This window comes from Anomaloglossus baeobatrachus, chromosome 6 (genome assembly GCF_048569485.1).
Source record: "Anomaloglossus baeobatrachus isolate aAnoBae1 chromosome 6, aAnoBae1.hap1, whole genome shotgun sequence".
Taxonomy (NCBI): Eukaryota; Metazoa; Chordata; class Amphibia; order Anura; family Aromobatidae; genus Anomaloglossus; species Anomaloglossus baeobatrachus.
In genome coordinates, this window is record NC_134358.1 from 306,654,608 (window position 1) to 306,677,490 (window position 22,883).

A 22,883-nucleotide genomic window follows, 5' to 3' on the forward strand; every position below is an offset into this window, starting at 1 on the left:
CAACTTTAAAAGGAATTTGACACAATAATCAAATCCGGTGATCCGCTTATAGGACACGTACACTATCTTGGATGTAGTACTTGTCTACAACAGGTAAATGTTTTATTAGTATTAAGCAGTTATGATGACATTAAAGGGCACATGACATCATAGACAACAAATGACATCACAATGGGTATAGAATGTACAAAGTTCTGCACCGGAGCCATCTTGTGCCACTAGGACCTGACAGCTGGAAGGGGATGAGTGCAGGTAGGTGGCTCTTTACTTATTGGGGGAATGGCAGCTGAAACCTATTGTAATCAGTTGTTATTTCTGTGGGAAGTAGCTGCCCCTACAGGACACATGCGGTATTACGGCCCCTGTAATAGGAGGGTGACTATGTAATACAGGTTTATGGAATCTTCCAGAACATGAACTGCTAATTACACTGGCTCCCCACTATGGAGCAGGGCCCGACTGGTTGGGCGGCTGGGACCCAGCAGGGCCCGACTGGTTGGGCGGCTGGGACCCAGCAGGGCCCGACTGGTTGGGCGGCTGGGACCCAGCAGGGCCCGACTGGTTGGACGGCTGGGACCCAGCAGGGCCCGACTGGTTGGACGGCTGGGACCCAGCAGGGCCCGACTGGTTGGGCGGCTGGGACCCAGCAGGGCCCGACTGGTTGGGCGGCTGGGACCCAGCAGGGCCCGACTGGTTGGGCGGCTGGGACCCAGCAGGGCCCGACTGGTTGGACGGCTGGGACCCAGCAGGGCCACCAGGGAGGTGGGCACCAGGCCACCCTGACTCATGGGCCCCATAGCGGTGGCATGGCCTGCCGCCATTGGCAGTATGACCACTGGATGATGAGCTATGCATTACCACCTCCAAAGCAGGTGGAATCGTGCATTATGAGGAGATATTGGACTGCACAGGACCCCTATCATGTTCTGGCACAGGGGTCTCTCCTGTCCATGTGCGCCTGTGATGTACACTTATACAGCAATATGCAGCAGGACAGACGAGATCCAGGGAAATATCCGATCGCCAGAAATGGGGTCAGGAAGGAATTTTTTCCCCCCCTGAGGTAGAACACTATGGGGGGTTTCTTCGCCTTCCTCTGGATCTTTGGGTCCGGTGGCTTTCATCAGGTCCGAAATGTCCGCAGCAAGTTCTGTGGTCTCCATCGTGGCCGGACCTGAGAGTCACTGTGATCATTGTGTAATTTATTAAAGGGCCGGTAATACTTTCATTACAATGTTGCTTTTTGCTATTCCAAAAAAATAAGAAAAAAGATAGATAATGTATTGCGTTGTGTGTATTATTTGTCTGCACTTCACCCTACACAGTGGCAATCGCTCAATACTCCAGAACTAAAGCCACACATGGCTGCTAATCCGGCATCTAATAAAGTGGCTCATCTGCAGGGGGTTACAAAAAAATTATGATGCCTCATAGTAGAAATTTTAATTGCCCTCCTCCCCAAGAAAAAAAAACTAATTCTGTATGTGTAATTATATATATATATATATATATATATATATATATATAGATAGATAGATAGATAGATATATCTCTCAGTATACATATATATATATATATATATATACACAGTACGGACCAAAAGTTTGGACACACATTCTCATTCAAAGACTTTTCTTTATTTGCATGACTCTAAAAATTGTAGATTCACATTGAAGGCATCATGAAATAACACATGTGTAATGAAATACTTAACAAAAAAAGTGTGAAACAACTGAAAATATGTCTTATATTCTAGGTCAGTCATGGAGAACCTTTTACAGGCCGAGTGCCCAAACTGTAGCCCTAAATCCATTTTTTTTCCCGAAGTGCCAACCAATCCTATTATGTAAATAATTGATTGTAACCTTACCTTTGCCGTCTTCTCTTCAGTAGGGGGCATCACGCTCATGCTTGCTTACCACACATTGAAGCTGAGCCCCTGCCCTTTCCAGACACAGCAGTTGGATTGATCTTTCTGGAAATAATTGCAGCATATTAGACAGAGATTTTAGCATGGAATGCAATCAGATGTCACCCTGTAATCCACATCTACATTTCAAAGTCTGAACATCTTGAAATCCCATAAAGACGTGCGAGTTGCTCCCCTCCCCCTTCATTGTGTAGTTCTGTCCCCCTTCCTGGGCCACTTCCTGGCAAACATATCCCCCATCCTGATATTTCCTACATTCTGGTATATTTGTCCACATCATGGCCCCATTCCTGGTAAATGTACCCCATAATTGTAAATGTACCCCATCATTGTAAATGTATCCCATCATTGTAAATGTATCCCATCCTGGCATGTTCCCCCATGGTGTCAAATGACCCCATCCTGGTAAATGTACCTCATCCAGGCATGTTCCCTTATACTGGTAAATGTCACCTTCCTGCTAAATGTTCCTCATCCTGGCATGTTCATGTTCCCCCTATCCTTTCATGTTTCCCCCCATTCTGGTAAATGTATCCCCCATACTGGTAAATGTACCCCTTCCTGGCATGTTCCCCTTCTTGCTAAATGTACCCCATCCTTGCATGTTTCCCCCATCCTTGCAGTCATGTGTCCCCCCATCCTTGCAGTCATGTTTCCCCCCCATCCCTGCAGTCACGTTTCCCCCATCTTTGCACGTTTCCCCCATCTTTGCACGTTTCCCCCATCTTTGCACGTTTCCCCCATCTTTGCACGTTTCCCCCATCTTTGCACGTTTCCCCCATCTTTGCACGTTTCCCCCATCTTTGCACGTTTGCCCCATCTTTGCACGTTTGCCCCATCTTTGCACGTTTGCCCCATCTTTGCACGTTTGCCCCATCTTTGCACGTTTGCCCCATCTTTGCACGTTTGCCCCATCTTTGCACGTTTCTCTCCATCTTTGCACGTTTGCCCCGTGCTCTCCATGTTTGCCCCGTGCTCTCCATGTTTGCCCCGTGCTCTCCATGTTTGCCCCGTGCTCTCCATGTTTGCCCCGTGCTCTCCATGTTTGCCCCGTGCTCTCCATGTATGCCCCGTGCTCTCCATGTATGCCCCGTGCTCTCCATGTATGCCCCGTGCTCTCCATGTATGCCCCGTGCTCTCCATGTATGCCCCGTGCTCTGTTTGTATGCCCCGTGCTCTGTTTGTATGCCCCGTGCTCTGTTTGTATGCCCCGTGCTCTGTTTGTATGCCCCGTGCTCTGTTTGTATGCCCCGTGCTCTGTTTGTATGCCCCGTGCTCTGTTTGTATGCCCCGTGCTCTGTTTGTATGCCCCGTGCTCTGTTTGTATGCCCCGTGCTCTGTTTGTATGCCCCGTGCTCCCATGTTTCCCCCGTGCTCTCCATGCCCCGTTCTCTGTTTATATACCCCGTGCTCTCCATATATGCCCCGTGCTCTCCATGCCTCGTGCTCTCCATATATACCCCGTGCTCTCCATGCCCCGTGCTCTCCATATATGCCTCGTGCTCTCCATATATGCCCCGTGCTCTCCATATATGCCCCGTGCTCTCCATATATGCCCCGTGCTCTCCATATATGCCCCGTGCTCTCCATATATGCCCCGTGCTCTCCATGCCCCGTGCTCTGTTTATATGCCCCGTGCGCTCCATGCCCCGTGCTCTGTTTATATGCCCCGTGCTCTCCATGCCCCGTGCTCTCCATGCCCCCTGCTCTCCATGCCCACTGCTCTCCATGCCCACTGCTCTCCATGCCCACTGCTCTCCATGCCCACTGCTCTCCATGTTTCCCCCGTGCTCTCCATGTTTCCCCCGTGCTCTCCATGTTTCCCCCGTGCTCTCCATGTTTCCCCCGTGCTCTCCATGTTTCCCCCGTGCTCTCCATGTTTCCCCCGTGCTCTCCATGTTTCCCCCGTGCTCTCCATGTTTCCCCCGTGCTGGCACTGTCCCCACATAGCTTAAAAAAAAAACAAAAAAAAAACTCACCTTCTAGCAGCAGCTCCACCGCGCGGCCACAAGACACCGGCGCCGCCTACTGAGTGACGCTCCTCCGTCTCCTAGGCAACAAGCCTGCGGCCCAGGAGAGGAGGAGTGTCAGAGGGAGGAGAGATGTCTCCTCTGTTAAACACCACATTGATCTGCCGGTGCGATCATATCGGCAGTTCAATGTGGCTCAGTGTGGCAACAGTGCGCGTGCCAACACAAAGGGCTCTGCGTGCCCAGTGTGGCACGCGTGCCATAGGTTCGCCATCACTGTTCTAGGTTCTTTAAAGTAGCCACCTTTTGCTTTGATTACTGCTTTGCACACTCTTGGCATTCTCTTGATGAGCATCAAGAGGTAGTCACCAGAAATGGTTTTCACTTCACAGGTGTGCCCTGTCAGGTTTAATAAGTGGGATTTCTTGCCTTATAAATGGCGTTGAGACCATCAGTTGTGTTGTGCAGACGTCTGGTGGATACACAAATGATAGTCCTACTGAATAGACTGTTAGAATGTGTATTATGGCAACAAAAAAGCAGCCAATTAAAGAAAAACGAGTGGCCATCATTACTTTAAGAAATGAAAGTTAGTTAGTCCGAACAATTGGGAAAACTTTGAAAGTGTCCCCAAGTGCAGTGGCAAAAACCATCAAATGCTACAAAGAAACTGGCTCACATGAGGACCGCCCCAGGAAAGGAAGACCAAGAGTCACCTCTGCTGCAGAGGATAAGTTTATCCGAGTCACCAGCGTCAGAAATTGCAGGTTAACAGCAGCTCAGGTTAGAGACCAGATCAATGCCACACAGAGTTCTAGCAGCAGACACATCTCTAGAACACCTGTTAAGAGGAGACTTTGTGCAGCAGGCCTTCATGGTAAAATAGCTGCTAGGAAACCACTGCTAAGGACAGGCAACAAGCAGAAGAGACTTGTTTGGGCTAAAGAACCCAAGGAATGGACATTACACCAGTGGAAATATGTGCTTTGGTCTGATGAGTCCAAATTTGAGATCTTTGGATCCAACCACCGTGTCTTTGTGCGACGCAGAAAAGGTGAACGGATGGACTCTACATGCCTGGTTCCCACCGTGAAGCATGGAGCAGGAGGTGTGATGGTGCTTTGCTGGTGACACGGTTGGGGATTTATTGAAAATTGAAGGCATACTGAACAAGCATGGCTACCACAGCATCTTGCAGCGGCATGCTATTCCATCCGGTTTGCATTTAGTTGGACCATCATTTATTTTTCAACATGACAATGATCCCAAACACACCTCAGGGATGTGTAAGGGCTATTTGACTAAGAAGGAGAGTGATTGGGTGCTACGCCAGATGACCTGGCCTCCATACTCACCAGACCTGAACCTAATAGAGATGGTTTGGGGTGAGCAAAAAGTGCAAAATTGCGCAGAGTGAAGGCAAAGAGGCCAACAAGTGCTAAGCATCTCTGGGAACTCCTTCAAGACTGTTGGAAAACCATTTCCGGTGACTACCTCTTGAAGCTCATCAAGAGAATGCCAAGAGTGTGCAAAGCAGTAATCAAAGCAAAAGGTGGCTACTTTGAAGAACCTAGAATAAAAGATATATTTTCAGTTGTGTCACACTTTGTTGCTAATTATTTCATTCCACATGTGTTAATTCATAGTTTTGATGCCTTCAATGTGAATCTACAATTTCCAGAATGATGAAATATAGAGAAATCTCTTTGAATGAGGCGTGTCCAAACTTTTGATCTGTACTGTGTGTATATATATATATATATATATATATATATGTTAATACATACACACACATACACACACACCTAGGTATGGTATAATTGCCCCCAACACAGACCTCAAAGCAGAGGCATATTTGGTGGGGCTGAGGGGACCTCTACCCCGGGTGTAGCTCATCCTAAGGCCTTAGTCCCACTTGCGCATTGCTTATGATGTGAGCGCAATGGGACCCCACTGATCAGCTGTTCTTGGTACAGGTGGCCAGAAATGTTTATTTCTGGATCTACTCCATCCTCTCATTGTGTCCTCGGCTGGGTACTGCACATCCGCCTCATTGATTTTAATAGGAGACTGATGCCACTATCAGAAGATGGAGCAGATCCAGAACTGAGCGTTTCCAGCCACCTGCCACCACCTAAACAGGTGATTGGCGGGGGTGCCAGGTGCCGGACCTCGACTAATCAGACAATGGTGACCTATCCTAAGGAAAGGCCATCAATGTTAAAGCAGTGGACAATCTCTTTAGTAAAGTCTTGTGCCGTCTGACAAGTTAAGGGTTACTATTTTTTTATTTATGTTGTTCGGAACATTACAGGGGTTGTCAAAGTTTGTGATGAACCTGCAGTCACTGTCACTATGTGACTGCAGACTTCTGAATTCTCACAGTGCGCACACTGCCTGCTGTCAGGATTCTCTGGTGCCAGCGGTGAGAGTGGGAGGTTACGGAGCTGCAAGTATGCGATTTACATAGATGTGGTCAGGTGCTGAACAGACATGCATGGCCTCGCTCAATGAAAATGAATTGACTGAGGTCGGACATGTCAAATCAGAATGTGGCCAGAAATATACAAATCTCTTACTTGTGCTTACATGATCGTCCACTCTCGTCACTGGCACCGGAGAATCCTAAAAGTGTGCAGAGCATGCATTGTAAGAATTCAGAAGCCTGAAGTCATGAATAGAGTCACTGCAGACTTTCATCTTAAACCTGGACAACCCCTTTAATTATAAAATTAAGCAGTGTAGTGTGCTCAGTTCTACCTAGGTGTAATATACTCACTGTCACAATTTAGCTTTGGTTGCTGGGTCCAGCAGTCACCACATGGCCACTCCACTCGTATGTGATTTTCATAATTGCATGTGACAACTGGCTTTTCTTCCTACGTTTCTCATTGAACATTGAGAGAATTATTAAGAGAAGCTCGCCATCATGTGACTGTAAGTGTGCAAATCACCTGAGTGATTGGTCACATGACAACCACCCAAACTGCTTGTTGGGGGGCGCCAAACTGAATTCTTGCCCCGGGTGCTAGAAAACCTAGATGCACCTCTGTATAAAGACTCCCTTATAGCCCTCCAAATAATATAATCCCCCACTTTCCATTGACATCTATGGAGCCTGCAGGAGTCCCGTCTTATCACGTACCTGTATTGTACATACATGTGCACTGCCCAGCTGTGACACAATCTAGTGCACTCTTACTTCTACCTCTGTATTAGTGCTTCCTCATCCAGTGTGGAAATGTGATCTTGCATACGCAAAACCAGAGAAAGACAATCAATGAGCAAAAGGGTAACAATGTTTTTATCTTTTGACTTTCAGGCTCCATATCTCATCATCCACGACAGCTTTGAGCGTGAGACGACCTTCATTTTATAAGCAATCATCATGGCTATCTCATACATATTTTACTAGCAACTACTTAGCATATAATTAATTATACAGATTCTTAGAATGTTACTGTATTGTTATTGTTTTGCTCCTGGTGGTGGAAAAATCTTTTTCTTCCTGTATACTATAAACTACCACCTGTTCTCACATTCCGTAAGAGCTCAGCGTGTTATTAGGTTGATTCACAAGTGAAAGGTCACTGGTTGAAATCGAGGAGCAGCCATGAAGATTTCCAAAAAAAGAGAAACCGCATCATCCAGCTCATCCATAGCGGTCACTCAGCCAAGAAAATTACCAAACTGCATCATGTGAGGCCATGACAGCTGGAAGAACAAGAAATAAAGTCTGTCCATTCAAAAGCCAAGAGATGACGTCCAGGCAAAATATTGGAGTCAATAAATCGGCTCGTCACAGGTCTATCAGCTCTGGTGACAAAGCCGGCAGTGGAGACGGCTCGTATACTTCATAATAGGGAGATCACAGATGACCATGTGTGGCGCCCCTGAGGCTTCAGTCGCCACACGGTGCTGCACCTCACCAGAGGTGCAGTATTCATCCTGGGTAAGGAGGAGGTCATTGCCGGACAACCACCACAACACACCAAAACATAGTTAGTTGTTCTCTCACTGGGACCGGGCTAGGGTAGAGACTTGGGGGGTGGCCATCACTAATGTAGTGGACCCTCTGCTCACTAGTTCAGCAACCCAGGGGGGAGGAACTTGACAGCGGGGAGCAAGGCGCCACACACACACACTTACGAGCAGTCTAGTCCAGGACAGGAAACAAGTGAGACGCAGGAGGACACGGTCGCTGAGGGGAGAGCTGCGCAATAGCTCCCTCAGGACCGAGCACCCACAGAACAGGGTGCGGAGCCCTAGGCTGGTGAGCACTTCACGTCCTGCCAGCAGAATCCGCCGGGCAGAGGATTTCAAGTCTTCTGGTCCAAACACAGTGCCTGGGGCAAAGCAGCATATAGAGCCACGAGTCATGACCATAGGGCGGCTCCATCTACGGACTCGCGCTGCCATCTATACGGAACGGGGAACAGAACAACCGCCAGGACACGAATCCCAGCGTAGCTTCAAGCCACAAGGACTCTCATAACACAGCGCAGGGAGGGACTCACAAAGAAAATCAGGATTACCGTATTTTTCGGACCATAAGACGCACTTATTTTCCCCCAAATGTTGGGGGAAAGTGGGGGTGCGTCTTATGGTCTGAATGTGGCTGCGGGGAATGTGGGTGCTGCGGTGGAGCGGGTCATCGGGGGCATGAGCAGGCTGTAGCAGCCTGCCGTGACCACGTGGACCCGCTAATTTAATATGCACGCCCATCATCCCTCAGCGCTGAAGCAGGCACTGACAGGTGGGCGGGGGTTTAACAGCCGGCCCGCATGATCACCCCTGGCAACTACGGCCTGGAGTGATCATGTGCGGTTGTATTCACTGCTCCCCACGCATCATCATCAGCGCGGGGAGCAGTGAATCCGTGTACAGTACTCACCGTTCCCGAGCAGCATCGCTCGTCCTCCCATCTGTGTCAGCGGCAGCGCCGCTGAGTGGAGCCGTCCCCGTTACCCTGCTGCATCGCGATCATCTCCTGTGTCTGTGCCGGCGGCTGGGTGGAGACTAACGGGGCGCACAGCGATGACGTCATCGCTGTGCGCACGTGTCCACACGCAGCCGCCGGTACAGACACAGGAGATGATCGCGATGCAGCAGGGTAACGGGGACGGCTCCACTCAGCGGCGCTGCCGCTGACACAGATGGGAGGACGAGCGATGCTGCAGGGAGCGAGGTAAGGTGAGGTGAGTATGAACGTTTATTTTTTTTTATGTGCCACTTGATGCGGCCATACACCAGGATGGGGGTCATACGAGCAAAATGGGGGTCACACGAGCAGGATGGGGGTCACACGAGCAGGATGGGGGTCACACGAGCAGGATGGGGGTCACACGAGCAGGATGGGGGGCACACGAGCAGGATGGGGGGCACACGAGCAGGATGGGGGGCACACGAGCAGGATGGGGGGCACACGAGCAGGATGGGGGTCATACGAGCAGGATGGGGGTCATACGAGCAGGATGGGGGTCATACGAGCAGGATGGGGGTCTACGAGCAGGATGGGGGTCTACGAGCAGGATGGGGGTCTACGAGCAGGATGGGGGTCTACGAGCAGGATGGGGGCATATCAGCAGGATGGGGGTATATGAGCAGGATGGGGTCATATGAGAAGGATGGGGGTATATTATGAGAAGGATGGGGGTATATTATGAGCAGGATGGGGTATATTATGAGCAGGATGGGGGTATATTATGAGCAGGATGGGGGTATATTATGAGCAGGATGGGGGTATATTATGAGAAGGATGGGGGTATATTATGAGAAGGATGGGGGAATATAGCAGGATGGGGCCATATGCCATGATGGGTTATATAGCAGGATGCAGCCATATGCCAGTATATAGCAGGATGCGGCCATATGGCAGGATGACGGTATATAGCAGGATGAGGGACATATACTGTATATACAAGGCAGGAGGATCATTACCAGGATGCGGCACCTTAGTAGAGAATTTGGGGACATTACCCCCATAACCGTGTCAGCAGCAGATCCTCGCCCCATAACAGTGTGTCATGACCACATTTTTTGCTTAAAATTTTATTTTTCCTATTTTCCTCCTCTAAAACCAGGGTGCGTCTTATAGTCCGAAAAATACGCTACTTACCGGTAATGTTTTTTTCCAGAGCCACGACAGCGCCACCAGAGAGATAGGTCGGCACCTCTCCAACGCATCAGTTAGGTTACAGAGCACATAGAAGAGTACTACAAAAAAATCAAGGTTAATCCAACAGCAAGGATCACACCCACTAATCGTGGAAGTTAAAAACTTGAGTGAAAAGGAAAAAAGGGGGTGGGAAGTAGTGGCACTGTCGTGGCTCTGGAAAAAAACATTACCGGTAAGTAATCCTTTTTCCCGTCTCCAAGACGTCATCACATGACCCTGTGCTACCATGACAACAATAGGATCCACGTGATCACGTCACGACTTCTGGTGGTGGCCGGTGAGTAAAACTTTAATGCGATCGCCACATTTTGCCAGCGCAAAACTAAGGAGTTAACAGGTACGGGGGGCTAGTAATTCCACTCATGCCCTACAAGGTCCACATGTTAGCTGTACAAATCAGCTGACATGTGCGCAGCAGCCGGTGGGGATTAACACTATGACTGCTAGGACTTAACTTTACTGCCCGCGGTCGTTAAGGGGTTAATCTATTAAAAGGTCATCATGATTAGGCAAAATAGAGAGTGTGCAGTGTTATTCCACAGATCCCATAGACATTAAAAAAAAAATAAAAAAAAATAAATAAGATTATATTCACCTAATCCTGATTCCCAGCACCGCAGCCTCCGTCTCCTCTTCTATGGCGGCCTGCAGAGGCAGCGCAATGGAATGACGTCACCGTGCCGCCCTCATGGGCACATCAATGTCTGCTAAGACACAGGCCTGTAGTGATCTGCGGCTTAGGAGACGAGCAGTGATAGAGCATGGAGCTCTGTGCTCTGTCACAGGATTGAACTGTATCGGGGGCAATACATGACGCCAACACTGTTTAATGCGGTGGTCGCAGAAGATTTGGGGCTCCAGGCAAGACATTACGTGCTGGACCCCTGAATCTTTGATGCCAGTGACGTACCCAGCCAGCAGCCCCCTCTATGTCCCGTTCGGGGGCCCACCGGAGTACTTACTGGTGACCCAGTGTGCCAGACCGAAACTGGATAGATGATAATTAGACAAATGGATATCAGACACATAGATAATAGTTAGATAGATAATAGAGATAGAAAGAAAGATGGATAGATAGGTAATACAGAGATGTATAGGTAGATGGAAAAATAGATAATAGATACGGTAGATAATAGCAGGGCTGTGGAGTCGGAGTCGGAGTCGTGGAGTCGGAGTCGGAGCTCATTTTGGTGGAGTCGGAGTCGGAGTCGGTATAAAATGCACCGACTCCGACTCCTAAAATATATAATAAATTGGGGACAGGAGTGCAATGCAGAATGTGCTGAATATTTTACTAAATAACAACATTTAGTATAATGCTTATATTTAAGTGAAAAATTTATTGTAGTACAATGTGAACATCAGACATTTAATTGTTTTTATGATACAATAATCAAGATATTTGGATAGAACATAAAATATTTATTGGAATACAACTTTAGAACACAAAAAAACTAATAAATTGTAAATATGTAATATATATAATATATATATATATACAGTGTATATACACACACACAAGATATATATGTAATCTACTGTATATTACATAGTGTATTACATATTTACAATTTATTACAGTTTTTTGTGTTCTAAAGTTGTATTCCAATAAATATATTTTATGTTCTATCCAAATATCTTGATTATTGTATCATAAAAATTATTAAATGTCTGATGTTCACATACACATATTCATGTACTACAATAAATTTTTCACCTAACTATAAGCAATATATGTAGGAGTCGGAGCCGGAGTCGGAGTCGGAGCCGGAGTCGGAGTCGGTGCAAGAGAATTTGAGGAGTCGGAGTCGGAGTCGGAGTCGAAGGTTTGGCTTACCGACTCCACAGCCCTGGATAATAGAGGGATAGATAGATATTGCACAGTATACAGGGCACACACACATCTTATACATAAGGCTGGGCCTACCCCGGACTAATGCGATCCTCGCATGACACTCTGCTTGCGCTGGCAGCACAGCAGGAGCCAAGTGTCATTGCAACTGAGGTCCGATCATGCGATCAGACCTCAGCTTCGGGGGGGCGGGCCGGCACTGAGAAGAGGAGGGGAGGGCCGGCGCTGAGAAGAGGAGGGGAGGGCCGGCGCTGAGAAGAGGAGGGGAGGGCCGGCGCTGAGAAGAGGAGGGGAGGGCCGGCGCTGAGAAGAGGAGGGGCGGGCTGGCACGGAGGAGAGGGAGGGATTTCTCTCCCTCTATCCTCCGTAGTCGGCTATTGCCATTCTCGCCCTGCACTCGCGGTACATCGGTGTACTGCAAGTGCAGTGCGATCTTTCTCTCACCCCATAGAGTTGAATGGGTGCGAGAGAAAACAGGATTGCATTACAGTCGCAGTTGCTGTGATTGTTTTCTAGGTCCGATTGGGGCTGAGAAAATAATCGCTCATGTGTGCTGGCACATATAGTAATATTGGTCCAAGTGGAATATGATGTTTTATCGCATTCCACTTGGTCCAATTTTCATGCCGTGTGTCTTAGGCCTAACACATACAGACAGCACATAATACATTACAAATATGACACACCGCACATTATAATCACATAAGACGCAGAGCACAGAGGAGGGGAGGGCGCCCCCTGCTGGATGTTGGGCACCACAGGAGTAGACAGTACACAGAGCACAGAGGAGGGGAGGGCGCCCCCTGCTGAATCCTTGTCATGTCCCCACCGGAGTCCGCTCCTGCGACTTCTGCTCCGATCACCAGGTGACGCAGTGTTCCCACCATGCATAGTGCTGGTGATGGGAGAGGAGTCGGTGCCCGTGGCTCTGCTGAGCACAGGCTCCGCTCATCCACTAGGCTGGGTTTCCCTGGAACTTGCAGTACCATTGGCTGACTGTAGGTGGTGTGTGTCTTCCAGGTGAAGTTGCCAACATTCACCTGCAGCCAATGGGAAGACACCACACCCTTCTTATTACCCCTCGTGTCATGTGACCACTGCCAGTGATAGTTTGTATTCCTGGTTCCTGTGTTGTTTGTATTTTGATTCCTGTGCGCTGACCTTGCTTGTGTTCTGACTACCCTTCTGCCTGTCGTTTATGTACCTCGCTGACACAATCCGGATTTGACCTCTGCTTCGTTTGCGGATTACGTCCTTGCCTGCTGATTGTGTCCCTGTTCTGCAATTCTTGGCGCACCCTGTTGGATCCTAGGCACCACAGGAGCAGCAAGTGAAAGTGAATTTCTGCTCCCTGCGGCGCCCCCTCCGCTGTCTGCCGGCCTGCGCCCTGTGCGACCGCACCTTTCGCACATAGGTAAAGCCGGCCATGGTAACCAGCAACACAGCAAAATTAATAGTTCTATACCAATACAGGCAGAGGTCAATAGGACACTCTTGTGGCCATGAAAAGACTACTGGCGCCCTATGGATAAGTGGAGGATGCACACTGAGGCGCTTTCCCACTCACTCGATCAACAAAACATTTGGAGAACTTGGCCTAATGTCAAAGAGGAAAATTGAAAATTCACTTATGGAGTGAATACTAGAATAATCCATTAATGAAGTTTACAACATATATTATAATTATTTGATCCCTTGCCGATTTTGGAAGTTTGCCCACTGACAAAGACATGATCAGTCTATAATTTTAAGGGTAGGTTAAGTTTAACAGTGAGAGATAGAATATACAAAATAAAATCCACAAAATCACATTGTATAAATTATATATATTTATTTCCATTTGCAGAGAGAAGAAGGGAATTTTGTTTACTTACCGTAAATTCCTTTTCTTCTAGCTCCTATTGGGAGACCCAGACAATTGGGTGTATAGCTACTGCCTCCGGAGGCCACACAAAGTATTACACTTTAAAAAGTGTAACCCCTCCCCTCTGCCTATACACCCCCCCCGTGCATCATGGGCCCATCAGTTTTGGTGCCAAAGCAGGAAGGAGGAAACTTATAAATTGGTCTAAGGTAAACTCAATCCGAAGGATGTTCGGAGAACTGAAACCATGAACCAAAGAACAATTCAACATGAACAACATGTGTACACAAAAGAACAACAGCCCGAAGGGAACAGGGGCGGGTGCTGGGTCTCCCAATAGGAGCTAGAAGAAAAGGAATTTACGGTAAGTAAACAAAATTCCCTTCTTTGTCGCTCCATTGGGAGACCCAGACAATTGGGATGTCCAAAAGCAATCCCTGGGTGGGTAAAAGAATACCTCGATAAAAAGAGCCGAAAAACGGCCCCCTCTTACAGGTGGGCAACCGCCGCCTGAAGGACTCGCCTAGCTAGGCTGGCATCTGCCGCAGCATAGGCATGCACCTGATAGTGTTTCGTGAAAGTGTTTCGTGAAAGTGTGCAGACTCGACCAGGTAGCCGCCTGACACACCTGCTGAGCCGTAGCCTGGTGCCGCCATGCCCAGGATGTACCTACGGCTCTGATAGAATGGGCTTTCAGCCCTAAAGGAATCGGAAGTCCAGAAGAGCGGTAGGCTTCAAGAATCAGTTCCTTGATCCACCGAGCCAAGGTTGACTTGGAAGCCTGCGACCCCTTACGCTGGCCAGCGACAAGGACAAAGAGCGCATCAGAACGGCGCAGGGGCGCCGTGCGTGAAATGTAGAGCCGGAGTGCTCTCACTAGATCTAGCAAGTGCAAATCCTTTTCACATTGGTGAACTGGATGAGGGTCAAAAGAAGGTAAGGAGATATCCTGATTGAGATGAAAATGAGATACCATCTTAGGTAGAAATTCCGAGACCGGACGCAGAACCACCTTATCCTGGTGAAACACCAGGAAGGTGGCTTTGCATGACAGTGCTGCTAGCTCAGACACTCTCCGAAGTGATGTGACTGCCACTAGGAAGGCCACCTTCTGCGAAAGGCGTGATAGAGATAACCCTGAGGACGCTAAGAGCCAGGACTCAATGGCCACACAGTTAGGTTGAGGGCCGCAGAATTCAGATGGAAAAATGGCCCTTGAGACAGCATATCTGGTTGGTTTGGGAGTGCCCACGGTTGACCCACCGTGAGGTGCCACATATCCGGGTACCACGACCTCCTCGGCCAGTCCGGAGCGACGAGGATGGCGCGGCGGCAGACGGACCTGATCTTGCGTAAAACTCTGGGCAGCAGTGCCAGAGGAGGAAATACATAAGGCAGTCGAAACTGCGACCAGTCCTGAACTAATGCGTCCGCCGCCAGCGCTCTATGCTGGTGGTTGATGCACGCGACCGCCGTGGCGTTGTCCGACTGTATCCGGATCTACCTGCCGTCCAGCCACCTCTGGAACGCCTTTAGGGCTAGATACACTGCCCTCATCTCCAGAACATTGATCTGAAGGGAGGACTCTGTCGGAGTCCAGGCTCTCTGAGCCCTGTGGTGGAGGAAGACCGCTCCCCACCCTGACAGACTCGCGTCCGTCGTGACCACCGCCCAGGATGGGGGCCGGACGGATTTTCCCTTCGACAAAGAAGTGGGAGGAAGCCACCACTGAAGAGAGGTTTTGGCTGTCAGTAAAAGAGAGACGTTCCTGTCTAGGGACGTCGACCTCCTGTCCCATTTGCGGAGAATGTCCCATTGAGTTGGACGCAGATGAAACTGCGCAAAGGGAACTGCCTCCATTGCTGCCACCATCTTCCCTAGGAAGTGCATGAGACGTCTCAAGGGGTGTGACTGGACCCGAATGAGAGAGTGCACCCCTGTCTGCAGCGAACGCTGTTTGTCCAGCGTAAGCTTCACTATCGCTGAGAGAGTATGAAACTCCATCCCGAGGTAAGTCAGTGATTGGGTCGGTGTCAATTTTGAGTTTGGGAAATTGATGATCCACCCGAACCTCTGGAGAGTCTCCAGAGCAATGGTCAGGCAGTGTTGACATGCCACCCGGGAGGATGCCTTGACTAGGATATCGCCTAAGTAAGAGATCACCGAGTGGCCCTGAGACGATGACAGAGCGGAGAGATTCCATCCGGAACCGTCTGGTTCTGACGTGTCCGCTGAGCAGTTTGAGGTCCAGAACGGGACGGAATGATCCGTCCCTTTTTGGCACCCCGAACAAGTTGGAGTAAACACCGCGACCACGTTCTTGAAGGGGAACGGGGATCACAACTCCCTCTGCCTTCAGAGTGTTCGCCACCTGAAAAAGTGCATCGGCTCGCTCGTGGGGGCGGAGATGATCTGAAGAAATGAGTCGGAGGACGAGAACTGAGCTCTATCCTGTAACCGTGAGACAGAATGTCTCTCACCCATCGGTCTTGGACATGTGGCCCCCAGGCGTCGCAAAAGCGGGAGAGCCTGCCACCGACCGAGGATGCGGTTTGGTGATGCCGAAAGTCATGAGGAGGCCGCCTTGGAGACGGTTCCTCCGGCGGTCTTTGTAGGACGTGACTTAGACCGCCATGCAGAAGAGTCCTTCTGGCCCTTCTCTGACCTGTTGGACGTGGAGGAACGGAACTTGGCTGAGGGCCGAAAGGATTGAAACCTCGATTGTATTTTTCGTTGCTGAGGTCTGCTTGGTTTGGACTGGGGTAAGGACGAGTCCTTTCCCTTGGATTGTTTAATAATTTCGTCCAATTGCTCGCCAAACAAACGGTCGCCAGAAAATGGCAAACCGGTTAAGAACTTCTTGGAAGCAGAGTCTGCATTCCATTCGCGTAGCCACATGGCCCTGCGAACTGCCACCGAATTGGCGGATGCTAACGCTGTACGGCTCGCAGAGTCCAGGACGGCGTTCATGGCGTAGGACGAGAAGGCTGACGCCTGAGAAGTCAAAGACAACTTGCGGAGCAGAGGTACGTGTGACCGCATTAATCTCAGACAGACAGGCTGAGATAGCTTGGAGTGCCCACACGGCTGCAAAGGCCGGAGCAAAAGACGCGCCTGTGGCTTCATAGATGGATTTCATCAGGAGCTCTATTTGCCTGTCAGTGGCATCCTTGAGCGATGAACCATCTGCCACTGCTACTACGGATCTAGCCGCCAGTCTAGAGACTGGAGGATCTACCTTGGAACACTGAACCCAACCCTTAACTACGTCAGGGGGGAAAGGGTAACGTGTGTCATTAAGGCGCTTAGTAAAGCGCTTGTCCGGAAATGCTCTGTGCTTCTGGACAGCATCTCTGAAGTTAGAGTGATCGAAAAACGCACTCCGTGTACGTTTGGGAAACCTAAACTGGTGTTTCTCCTGCTGCGAAGCCGACTCCTCTATAGGTGGAGTTGGGGGAGAAAGATCTAGCACCTGGTTGATGGACGCTATAAGGTCATTTACTATGGCGTCCCCTTCAGGTGTATCCAGAATGAGAGCAACGTCAGGATCAGAGCCCTGAGCTGCGACCTCCGCTTCATCCTCCAGAGAGTCCTCATGCTGAGACCCCGAACCGCGTGATGAAGTCGGGGAAGGTTCCCAGCAAGCCCGCTTAGCCCGTCTGAGGCTGCGGTCCGTGTCGGAGTTCTCACCGTGGGATCTGGGTGCCACCCCAGGAGCCCTTTGCTGTACCGACCGAGAGGGACCTGGGGGCGATGAACTCACAGTGCCCTAGCCCTGTGTTACCGGTCTGGACTGCCAAGCTTCTAGTATCTTAGCCGACCATCTGTCCATAGACTGAGCCATGGAATGTGAGGCGACTCAGAGAGTTTCTCAGTCAAAAATGTAAACTCTGTCCCTTCCATCTGTGCAGTGGAAACCGGCGGTACCACCTGAGCCGAGGGTCCCACCAGTGCCGGAGGCTCCGGCTGAGTGAGTGCCACGGGGGCCGAGCATTGTCACAATGAGGGTAGGTGGAACCTGCAGGTAACATAGCCGCACAAGAGGTACAGGTTGCAAAGTAAGCCTGTGCCTTGGCCCCCTTGCTTTCTGCGGACGACATGCTGTTGTCTCCTCTTAGAGATATAGCCAAAAGCAAATAATGCTGCCGAATAGAGAAAATGTATACAAAATATATATTATATATATATATATATATATATATATATAATTATATATATACACTTCTGTACCCAAAGGGGGCCAGCACCTGACAACTGGTGTGGCTTACCAACCGCCCCTAGCGGTGGTGCGTCCACCAGATTCCCTGCCTGGGACTCCCAGAGCTGCAGAGCTCATTCTGAAATCCTCCACCGGCAGAAGAGAGTATAACCTGGTACTAGGCCGCAAAAGCCGGGGACTAAAGTTAAAAGCGCGGCCGGCCAACAGGCGCGGTCGGCGCGGTAGTCCCGGCTCACAAACCCCACAGCAGCCGCTGCGGCGTCTGTAACACCGACGCTGCCTGCACCGTCCCTAATGGGACACAGAGTACCTCATGGATGCAGGGCCCTGACCCGGATGATATCCAGCCTCCTGTCCGTCAGATTGCCCCAGGGGCTGCGGAGGGAGCCCGGTCCCAGTGAACGGCGACCGGTTAGGATCCCACTACTCCCAGAACTGCGGAGCTCGTTCTGAAATCCCCCACCGGCAGCAGTGATTATAACAATGGCTGCCAGCGTTCTGAGGGGAGGATGGAGCCGTGGGCGTGCCTAATAAAGTGCGGGAAACTAGTGCCCCACAGTGCTCAGTGAGGGGGGAGGAGGATACCAAAGTATGCTCCAGCCCTCACTGCCGACGTCCAGTCGGCCGTCCCGCCCTTACCCCTGACTGGCAGGCCCGGGGGCGGGAGTATATGGTACTAGGCCGTAAAAGCCGGGGACTAAAGTTAAAAACGCGGCCGGCAAACAAGCGCGGTCGGCGCGGTAGTCCCGGTCTCACAAACCACACAGGAGCCGCTGCGGCGTCTGCAACACAGGCGCTGCATGCCCCGTCCCTCAGGGGACACAGAGTACCTTATGGATGCAGGGCCCTGTCCCTGATGATATCCAGGCTCCTGTCCGTCAGATTCCCCCAGGGGCTGCGGATGGAGCTCGGTCCCAGTGAATGGTGACCGGTTAGGATCCCACTTCTCCCAGAGCCTCTAAGGGATGGGGAAGGAAAACGGCATGTGGGCTCAAGCCTCTGTACCCGCAATGGATACCTCGACCTTAACAGCACCGCCGACTTAGTGGGGTGAGAAGGGAGCATGCCGGGGGCCCCGTGGGGGTCCTCTTTTCTTCCATCCGATATAATCAGCAGCTGCTGCTGACTAAAATGTGGAGCTCGTTTGCATGTGTGCCTCCTTCAAAAATTGAGCTCTTTGGCATTAACTCAACTCACAGTGTTTGGAGGAAGAGAAATACTACCTGACCCAAAGAACACCGTCCCCACTGTCAAGCATGGAGGTGGAAGCATTATGTTTTGAGGGTGTTTCTCTGCTAAGGGCACAGGACTACTTCACCGCATCAATGGGACAATGGATGGAGCCATGTACTGTAAAATCCTGAGTGACAACCTAATTCACTCCTCCAGGACATTAAAAATGGGTCATGGCTGGGTCTTCCAGCACAACAATGACTCAAAACATACAGGCAAGGCAACAAAGGAGCGGCTCAAAAAGAAGCACATTAAGGTCATGGAGTGGCCTAGCCCGTCTCCAGACTTTATTCCCATAGAAAACTTATGGAGGGAGCTGAAGCTCCGAGTTGCCAAGCAACAGCTTCACAATCTTAATGATTTAGAGATGATCTGCAAAGAGGAGTGGACCAAAATTCCTCCTGACATGTGCGCAAACTGCATCATCAACTACATATAACATCTGACTGCTGAGCTTGCCAACAAGGGTTTTGCCTCCAAGTATTACTGTATTTTTCATTTTATAAGACGCACCGCATTATACGATGCACCCCAAATTTAGAGGTAAAAAAAAAAATGGGGTCAGTCTTATAGTCCGGTGTTGTCTCACTGGAGGGGGGCGGCAGCAGTGCTGGAGTGGAGTCACAGGAGGCAGAGGCTGTGCTGGCAGCGGGTCAGTGCTAGAAGTGGAAGCTGTGGTGGTTGTGTGGTGGAGCAGGCCGGGGCGGAGAGTGTCCCAGATGCTATGTCAGCGGACCGGGGTTCAAAGAAATGGCGCCCGGAGCGGCACGTGCGCAGATGGAGCTCTCAGCCAAGAGCTCCATCTGCACACGCACTGACTCCGGGCGCCATCATTTGAACCCCGGACTGCGGACAGACCATGTTGGACACCCACCGCACAGAAACTGCAGCTTCCGCTGCCAGCACAGTCACCCCAGTCCGCACAGCCAGCCGGCTGCACAGAGTGGCAGCCAGCAGGGTGCCCGACCACCCGCACGGAGAGGCAGCCGGCTGCCGGCAGAGAGAGGCAGTAAGCCACACGCACCGAAAGGCACCTGGCCGCCTGCACAGACAGGCACCCGCCGATTCTTCACCTCCAGGTAAGCTATAATTGGATTTTAAGACGCACCGCTCATTTTCCTCCCAAAGTTTTGGGAGGAAAAATGTCTTATAATCCGAAAAATACGCTAAGTCTTGTTTGCCAGAGGGATCAAATATTTATTTCTCTCTGCAAAATGCAAATAAATTTATAGAATTTATACACTGTGATTTTGTGGATTTTATTTTGGATATATGCAGCATTTTGTCACTGCATGTGCGTTTCAAAACGCATCCAAAACGCTGTGTTTTGGATGCATTTTGAATGCAGATTGGATGCGTTCTGGATGCTTGCTCTCCCACAGACAGAGGGAAAAGCATCCAAAATGCACAAAAGAAGTTGCTTTGTAGAACGCATCAATTTTGTCACAAATTTGCCATGCAAAATGCTGTTTCAAGATGCAACATGCGCATTGAATTTGCTAATTCTCAGACTTTGCTGGGGACGCACAACGCATGCGTTTACGCTGCAGTTTAAAATGCTGCGTAGACGCATGAAAAGACGCAACGGGCACACACAGCCTAACGCAATAGGGTCTCATCTGTGTTGAAGAGAGATGGGAAGGAAAGATAACAGGCTCACCTGCGGTAGTGTGAGACACAACTACTTGTTAAGCATCAAACAGCTGCTGCAGCACACCTGAATGATGTACAAGGCAGGTGAAAAGTGGGGAATACGCCGCGCTGCTGTACACAAAGAAAGATCCAGATGGAGAGAGAAGTGATTTTTTTTTTTCTGATGAAGGCGCGAGGTTTCGCTGAAGTGCGTTGAAAATAAAATCACTTATCTCTCCATCTGGATCTTTCTTTCTGCACAGCAGCGCGGTGTATTCCCCATTCACAACCAACCCCACTAAACAAGATATAACAATGCTTTGTCAACCGTATGAAAATGCAATTCACATTGCAGTTGAAAATTTGACCAAAAAATGTAGACATGTAAAAAAAAAAAAGAACAGATGCTCCATACCGGTCTTGGGTCTAATTGTGGTAATAGAATCCAGATAATCTTTCATGTCCTTGTGTTTGGCGTTCAAGGCTATTTCAAAAGGGGTTTTGTCCAATCCGTTTAGTTGATCAGGATCGGCACCTCTATCCACCAGCTGCTGGGCCACACTCACACGTCCATGAAGAGCAGCCAACATCAATGGACTCCATCCTGTCTTTACACGATAATTTACATCGGCTCCCCAGTCCAGTAATAAACGGACCACTGCCTCGTGAGCATGCTGGGCAGATGTCATTAGGGCTGTGATCTCTGGCATATCCTCTCTGTGGCCTTTACTACTCACAATGTTAACATCAAAATGGTCATAATTGTCCACAAAAGCTCCACTCTCAAGAAGCAGCTTGACCACGCTTGCATGGCCACCTCTTGACGCCACCGTCAGGACACTTGCTCCCAGACGATTCTGTGCATTGACATCTGCACCATTCTCCAGTAGTATAAGTGCAACATTTAAGTGTCCAGACCTGAAATATAAAAGAAGTGAGGAGACTAAATATCAAATAGCATCAGGTGTAGGTTCAGAGTTACTCTAATACATAGAAGAATACATAAAAGGAAACTGAGCACACAGACAGCTGTACCAAAAAAGGGAAACTGGCGCAAACGCAAACAGTTTTCTGTGTCCATCACGAGATTTCGGATCAAAGTATAAAGTGTAGGCATAGCTCCGAACCGTCCCAGATTCAGCAAGACTGTCCCAATTTGAAGGTTCAGTCCCGCTGTCCCAGCAATCAGGGCTTTTGTCCCAACTTCTATAACCTCTCCTTGTCTGCCCCGTAGTTCCCCCTCCTCTCTGGTATCTCTCTGCACACACATGAATTAAGCAATTCTAGCACACACTGAGGAAAGTAGGAGAATTTGGTACAATTGAGCTGGTACACACAGATACATATGTACACTGCAGTGTATTTCTATGTCCCTGTATTCTAGATGGAAAATAAAAGATTTTTTTTCTTCCTATAAAATATAAAAAAATAACAATTATATTTTAAAGCTCTTTTTTAAAAAATAATAAACATCACATATCTACAATCAACGTGGATAAATTTGGTGTTCCTGTAATCGGGTCATTCCACATCAAGTGGACCAGTTTTAAAAATCGTCCCCACTCGAACTTCTCCGATTTTGTTGAAAATTTATAAGGATGTACATGTATGTTTGAAAAGAGGTTCTGTATATTTTTAGGGCCAGATCTCAAATACATTGGCACTGTTGACCTTTCACTGGAGGGTCCACCAAGCCTGGAGAGTCTTGAGATACTCCACAATTACTGTTAAAGGGGTTATCCGGCTTCTTTTGACTTTTTTTTTTTTTTTTATTACCCTATTGGGCTACATTGGGGCAGGTAAGCAGATAGAGAGCACTTACCTGCTCCGCTGTCAGCCCCTCTTCCCCGGCTCAGAGTGGTCATGTGACCGCTCCTGCCGCGATTTTGCTGCTTCCGGTCATTTCATATCAACATGGGCAGGGCCATGTTGACATGCAAATTTGGAACAGCATGTCGCCTCCCTGCTGGGCGGGTACAGTGCGATGAGCCCCGCCCCCTTCCCT

The 22,883-nt window shown here is 49.5% G+C and overlaps 1 protein-coding gene across 2 annotated transcripts in view; it reads right to left on the reverse strand.

Annotated features, from left to right (window-relative positions):
* The window catches only part of ANKS6 (ankyrin repeat and sterile alpha motif domain containing 6), a 162,620-nt gene that overhangs the window by 94,518 nt on the left and 45,219 nt on the right, over nt 1–22,883 (reverse strand). For both annotated transcript variants that reach the window (XM_075314916.1, XM_075314917.1), the window contains exon 2: nt 21,294–21,796. In XM_075314916.1, coding sequence (XP_075171031.1) covers nt 21,294–21,796 — 503 coding nt within the window. The remainder of the gene's footprint in view (nt 1–21,293; nt 21,797–22,883) is intronic.